Source organism: Anguilla anguilla, chromosome 7, assembly GCF_013347855.1.
Source record: "Anguilla anguilla isolate fAngAng1 chromosome 7, fAngAng1.pri, whole genome shotgun sequence".
Lineage (NCBI taxonomy): Eukaryota > Metazoa > Chordata > Actinopteri > Anguilliformes > Anguillidae > Anguilla > Anguilla anguilla.
In genome coordinates this window covers 43230311-43237322 of record NC_049207.1, presented here as the reverse complement: position 1 = coordinate 43237322, position 7012 = coordinate 43230311, and the positions used below count along the sequence as shown (strand labels likewise).

The 7012-nt window shown below is 47.8% G+C and overlaps 1 protein-coding gene across 1 annotated transcript in view; it reads right to left on the bottom strand.

The window, feature by feature from the left end:
* Nucleotides 1-210: 210 nt before the first annotated feature.
* The window catches only part of LOC118231139 (FH2 domain-containing protein 1-like), a 34283-nt gene continuing 27481 nt past the window's right edge, over nt 211-7012 (bottom strand). The window contains exons 10-12 of the mRNA XM_035424679.1: nt 6577-6694; nt 5997-6161; nt 211-5218 (exon numbers count right to left, since the gene is read on the bottom strand). Of these exons, the coding sequence (XP_035280570.1) occupies nt 2930-5218; nt 5997-6161; nt 6577-6694 (2572 nt within the window). The 3' untranslated portion in view covers nt 211-2929. The remainder of the gene's footprint in view (nt 5219-5996; nt 6162-6576; nt 6695-7012) is intronic.

Sequence of the window (7012 nt, the reverse complement as noted above, 5' to 3'; positions counted from 1 at the left end):
TGGACTGAGCAGTGCATTATTACAAAACTACTTGTGCTGTATGTTTAATGGTCCCAGTGGTGATTTCCGGGGCTTAGAAGTGAGACAAATGAAAAACGATGTGACCGGCAATGCAATACCATCAGCACTTAAAGTACAGATGCTCCGAGGACAATAACTGTATAAATTCAGGTTGATAGAGCGTAAAATCACCTGCTTGGTTATTTCTCTGGGCCATAAGTATGAATGTACTTGTTACGCACTCTAACTGGAACACAAGTAGAGACTAATATGTTGTTTCCAATAAACCTCGCCAAACAAAGAGACGGTAAATCTTTTAGAATCTTTATTTAAACTCCTTATTTAAATCCTGTGGCAAAGAGTCCATTTAAAATGTATGTAACTGTAAAAAAAAAAGTCACATTGACGGGGACTGTTGCATTTGAAAGTGTACTTTTGGTATACTCCTTACATATTAATTTAGAAGAAAAAAAACGTTTATATCTTTTCACCGATAAAAGAATGTCTGCTGCCTTACTTACCTTACTTTCCCACTAGATGTCACCCTTGCAATTAGGTTCTTGAATATTTCAATTCAAAATTTTGCAGCAGCGTTAAGACATACAGTGGAAAACGAACAAAAAAATTGATTCGATTATTCAAACATATCTTCCTTTGGAACACACAAAAATAAATAAAATTACTATTATAATGCCAATCATTCCAGCCTCTTACACTTAAAAAAGAAAATAAAATTAGACAAATCTGGCAGTTGAAAATGCACTGAAATTACACATTTTACAGTAATACATAAAGTGAAGGACATATCTGAGCACCAGCAATGTACAGAACCAGTGCTGCACACAAAGGCATAATGGAACGAAGGTCTGGATTTACTAAGACCATTACCATGTGCGACCTTTTAGCACACACAAAACTAATAACACAACCAATCATTGGTGCAAAACAAATACCATGACCAATCATTAGTCATGTAATTTAGCTAAAAGGTCTTGTACATGCTAAAGGTCTTAGTAAATCAAGCCTCAAGTGCATTATACCTCAGCAAGAGTTTAAAAGCACAGGAAAATGGGTTTAGCCTAGGGACTACACAAAGAACAGAAGGTCAGGAGTAACAGTACGAGAAAGGCATCATGGGACGAGGAAAGAAGATCCTATTTAATTACAGTAAATAAAAGTTTCTGGCTTGGCACGAAATGCATGGCTTCGTCACTCTTACTAAGCCCTACTAATAGCCCATATCATAACCTAATCTGAACCGTTAATGTCCAGGACATGCTAATGGCATGGCGTGCCTGCCAAAGACAAGGTCACACCCGGCTTTGTCTTGAGGCAAACAGCAGTCAGGAAGTGAGATGCAATTCACTGGGGGATTGAAGTTCAGCTTAAAGGTGCTACCTCACACAGGTATTTATGTGTATGCTTGTGTGTTATTAGTGGGGTGCACAGCAAAGTTGAGTTTCCCCTTGATTTTATAATGGGTGCACATAAAATTTAATTATATGCTTAGTATCATGGTGCACTACATGGTAAATAGCACCAACAAACAATGCACACTAAACCACGGAGATGGTTTTAACGCAGTTTGCAAAACATTATGATTTATTTGACTTTTCACTTGGACGTTACTTGGCTTGTCTAACTTCTTGCCCAAAATGTCTTTCTAAGCTTATATATTGCTTGTCCCACCAGTGTTAGTTGAATTAAAAACGGATAACTCAATTTTAGGACCATTAATATGCAAGCCTGCAAAAAATTTATGAAGAAAGACAAATGAATCCCACAAATTCAAGCCTTGAAAGTATACAGTATATGTATAATCCATTGTGAGGTCCATTATGTTTTTTCATTTTTTTATTTAAATGCGCTAAGATCAATCATGAGCAAGCTGCTCAACACCGTAATAATAATATTGTAATACTGTATTTAAATAATAACTAGGCAAGCACAATGCAAAACGGAACTATAATATATTACCAATGTATATTTCAAAATACATGGAAGATAACTGGCCCTGAATAACAGAAAAATATATGGAGAAAACCATGGAGAGAAATGTTTATGTGATGCAAATAACACAGGCAAATGTGTTATTTCATTCCAAAAAAAAAGAACACACATGTATTCATCAATTTATTCCATATGCACGAAAATATTTTTTGTTTCAATGTGTGTACAAGTCCTGTCGATATTACAATGAATGTGCTTCTAAATATGTAAGACTGCTCAATTCTGAACACAGGACACTGTGGTTCTATTCATAAAAATGATAAAATACAGTCACCTAACAACAGAGATGTAGGTATTTTGAGAATTCTGAATGAACTCTGAATAGTGCTTGGTGTTTGAGAGGGAACAGTTGGTTTATGGCTTTGCAAAGTAAGACTCTGCAACAGTGACAAACAGGTTTTATAAAATATTTAAACATGAACAAGTACCCTGAATAAACACACTCAACTTGAGTTAACCCAGCTTATCAGCAGCATTACAATATGCTCAGTAGTTTCCTACTTCATCACAAACAAGACAAAGCAGTGTGACGCCTTGGAAAAGGTTAGTCATTTGTCTACTCTCTTCATAGGAAGATCGTCTGAAAAAGGATTTGAGGAAAAAAACCCCTGGTCGATATAATGTGTACTCTCCAAAGTATAGAGTGGTTGCCTGTTAGTGTTTTTCATTTCAAAATGATCAAATTGATTTTAATAACAACATTGGAAAATGCTCCAAACAGGAAGAGATATAGTACATTTTAAAATCCTGCAAAAATTACCCATTCATAGACAACAGCAAAGGACGCAACATTGAAAAACCATGATAGATTGAACCTAAAGAGGGATAAAGTTAAATAAAGACATTTATTCAATGGAACAATTCTAAACTTTGTGAAGTTCTTCTTTTTTCACAAATGGAATGGTCTTTTATCTGTCAGTCATTTCCACGTGGGTTTGAGGGTGTTGCTGGAGGCGGAGTCTTTAGAATGGACGGACTTATCAGAGAGGCCGCTGCTGAACTTGCGGGAGTGGTCTCTGGGAGAGGGCGGAGTTTCACTTGGACTGACAGTCCGGCTGTAGCCCCTCGCGCTGGGGCTCCTCCTCAGAGGCCCCTGAGTCGTCTCCCCGTCCCCGGGTGCGAGCTGGCCCCCCGCGGGTGCCACCCTGTTTGGCGCGTGCCTGAGGGACCCGGTCCGGGCGAGGGCGGCGGTTTTTGAGGGTGTGGACGGGGTGGAGCTGGGGCCGGAGTCCTTCTTCATCCACCGGGAGGACGAGGCCACCGTGTTGCGGGCGAAGCCGGGGAGGGCGGCCTTGGGGGCGTGGGCGGGCGTGGGCGGGGCGCTGCCGCCGCCCTGGGCCAGAGCCAAGGCGCGCATGGTGGAGCGGCACATCTTCTCCTCGGGCGGGGGCCTGGGGGCGATCCGACCGGGTTTGACGGCAGGCTTCCTGAAGGACGGACCGCGCGGGGTCTGGTCCCCCGCCTGCGGGGCCTTCCGAGCCTTCTGGTCTTCCAGGGGGAGGCTGGGGCGGGGGGACATCACGCGCAGCGACTCAGTCCTCCTGGCGGGGGCGCCACGGTCCTGCGGTGACCGTCGTGCGTTTTCCTGACCGCCCGCTCTCTCCGCCCTTCCGGCCGCACCACCCGAGCGGTTCACCTTCGAGATGGGCACCACCTTGCGCATGCTCTGGTTCTCCGAGGTGGTCAACGTTCTTATTGACCGGGTTTTACTGCCATTCCCAGGGTTCTTAGTGGCAGGCTTGTGGTGTTTCTCACCCACCTGTTTGCCCTTGTTTGTGTTGTCTTTGGAGGACGATTGAACAGACTCAGGGTCGTCATTGGTGGATTGAGGTTCAGCCTGATCATTAGTGGGTGCAGACGCTGAGAGCTTATTGATGGAAGGAGAAGCTGACTGGTCATTGGTTAACGTAGATGCAGGCTTCTCTTTGGTTGATGACATCACCAAGTCCTTGCTGGAGGAGGCAGAGGCAGGGTGTTCATAGGTGGATATAGATACTACATGGTCATTGGAGGGAGGGGATGTTGCCTTCTCATTGATGGATGTAGACACTGATTGCTCATTGGCGGATGAGGACACTGATTGGTCACTGGTGAATGCAGGCACTAATTGCTCATTGGTGGATTCAGACACTGATTTCTCATTGGTGGAGGCAGACACTGATTTCTCATTGGTGGATGCAGACTCTGAAGGCTCATTGGTGGACACGGATGAAGCTGAGTTCTGGGCGTTAAGGTTACTGCGACTGTCGTTCACCAGAGTCCGCATGTCAGCAGCGGTACCCCCCCTCGAAACAGGAGAGTCCGTTTCAGAGTAGTCCAGGATCACGGAGCAGTCCGTGTCGGTGCAGTCCAGGAAGTGGGGGGCAGGCTGTTTGTTTGACACTGAAGGGTCTAGTGCTGGAGGGGGGTTATGGGCCATCGAGGAGGATGTGCTGCTCCCCTCCTGCTCCGGACCTGTGGACGTGTCCGTTTTATCGTCCCGCCCTGCTGTTGACCCTCTGCTCGGGCCTGAACCCGTCCCGGAAGGAGGAGAGTCCAAGGTCTCCAAATCGGTGACGACCACATCTCCCCTGTCGGCCGAGCGCGCGTTATTGTTACCGTCGTTGCCAGGGGCGACGAAGTCAAACGGCTGGAGTCTGGGTACCAGGGTGTGCTTTTCGACGCTCACGTTCATCTGTCCCCGACTGCCAGCCGCCGCCTTCAGGAAGACGTTCCTCTCCAGGTCGTCGCCGATCACGAACGAGGGCCTGGAGAAAGCGCTGCGGCGGTCGCCGTCTACGCGACGGTCGGGGCCGACGCGGAGGGTGGGCGGGGCCTCGGAGCCTTCCCGCGGCGAGCCCGGGGTGCCCTTGACCGGGGAGCGGGCGGGGCGGGCCAGGCTGAGGAACCTCCCGTCGGCGTCACCGTTGGCGTCGGCGGCGAGCTCCAGGAAGCTGCGCAGCTCGCGGTCGGCGGCGGCGGCGGTGGTGGTGCTCCGGTGGCGGCGGGCGCTGGACGAGCGGCCCTGCGGGCTGTTGGGGCTCCGGGGTCGCTGCTGCAGGAAGTCCAGCAGCCCCTCCCTGGTCAGCGTCTCCACGTCGTTCTCGCTGCTGCTGCGGCCGAAGCCGCCGCCCTGGTCGGCGTTGCCCGCCCACGAGTGCCGCTTCTCCTCCAGCTCCCGCAAACGCCGCTGCTTGGTCGCCTCCTTCAGCTCCCGCTCCCAGTTGTCCTACACAAGTCACACCAGCAGAGGGCGTTACTAACATTAACTCAGAGCCTGAGTTTCAGCATGTGTGGTGTGGTTACCTTATGGCCAGATTTAAGACCTTTAGCATGTGCAAAACCTTTTAGCACACACAAAACAAATAACATGGCCAATGACTGGTCATGGTATTTGTTTTGCACCAATCATTGGTTTTGTTATTAGTTTTACGGGAGCTAAAAGGTTTTGCATCTGCTACAGGTCTTAAATCAGGCCATAAGATGACCACACCACACATGTTGCAACTGACACGAGACCAGCATCAGAACTTACAATTATATCAACATTACCCTATTAGACAACATAAAGATATTATCTCATCGAAAGATACATGCATACGTTTCCTGTTTACAGATGCAGCAAGTCATAATAATGCAAATCGAATCACACGAATCATAAAAATCAGATTAGAAGCAGTCATAATCGGATCAGAGGCAGCCATTTACTCACTGACTGCAGTGATCGCATTTGCACCAGATTGTACCACAGAAATACCTGGATGGCAGGACAATCAAACCCACACAGCGGTTTAATGTTTTAACGTGACCGCTGTGCAAGAAATCAAAGTTCATTTCTAACTCGGGAAAAGAAGCGGAAGAGTGATTTAATGGCACATCACGGCCTGTTTCCTCCACGCAAGCGCCACACGATACCAGCAAGACAAACTTGTTTATGGAACATTCCGGGCACCGATCGCACACTTATTAACTTGTTGGTGACAGTCGACACGGAATCGTGCTCTGACCTGAACGGCCTTTTTGAATTTGAGGCAGAAGTCTTGGAATATCCTGAAGCAGTCGTCCAGTTTGACGGTGTCTTTGTCCTCGCAGAAGAAGTCGATGAGCGCGTTTCCTTCCTGCCGGAGGTCCGTCCGGCGCTTCTTCAGGTCCTCCAGGACTCTCGACCAGCTCTGAGGGGTCAAAGGTCACAGAGCGCAGTCAGACATCGCAACCGCGACTGTGAACACATTCCCACTCACACCAAATTTCACCCACCCCCATCACCCCTAATACATAAATACAAGTCAAATACCACCAAATAAACCATGACAAAAATGACATAAAAATATGTTTCAACATTTATCACACCAACGCACAGTACCACTGCACTATCCTGTAACTACCACTGCACCAACATGCAGAAATATTTACCATCAAATTAAGAACACACACATTCACTTTAACATGAACACACCAAGGTACACATAAGCAACTACTTTACTGGGACACCCACCCACACCCACTGTCATACGCACACTTCCACACCCACTGCCACAGCATTCACTCGACCTTCTCCTTCAGCCATGGCCCATAAGCCAGTCTCACCTGCAGGAACTCATCCAGCTGCAGCTTCAGCTCGCCGTCCTTCTGGACCTTGGCCTCCACGGACTGCGTCCGGCTGTGCAGGGACTGGAACTCGGCTTCCACGCTCTCCAAGGACATCCTGAGGAGGGGACAGGACGCAAAATTAAAGCGCCGGCGGCAAGCTGGCCGGCACGGGACCGAAGCCGCTCTGCCACGGCCCGGCGCACCCGCAGAGATCAAAGGCACTCGCGCCTGTCACTCAGACACAGCCCCGCAGAGCACACATAAGCTCACAGACAGCACCGCGCTCCTAAAGGCAACCTCCACTGAAAAAAGCGCATCAACTCAGAATGCACTCAATGGGAAATAAGAACATCTGATGGAGAATTGACTGTTCCTGGTATCCAGGGGAGTGGTCTTCACTGTTGTTGATTTATACTGTATTAACATGCTTGCA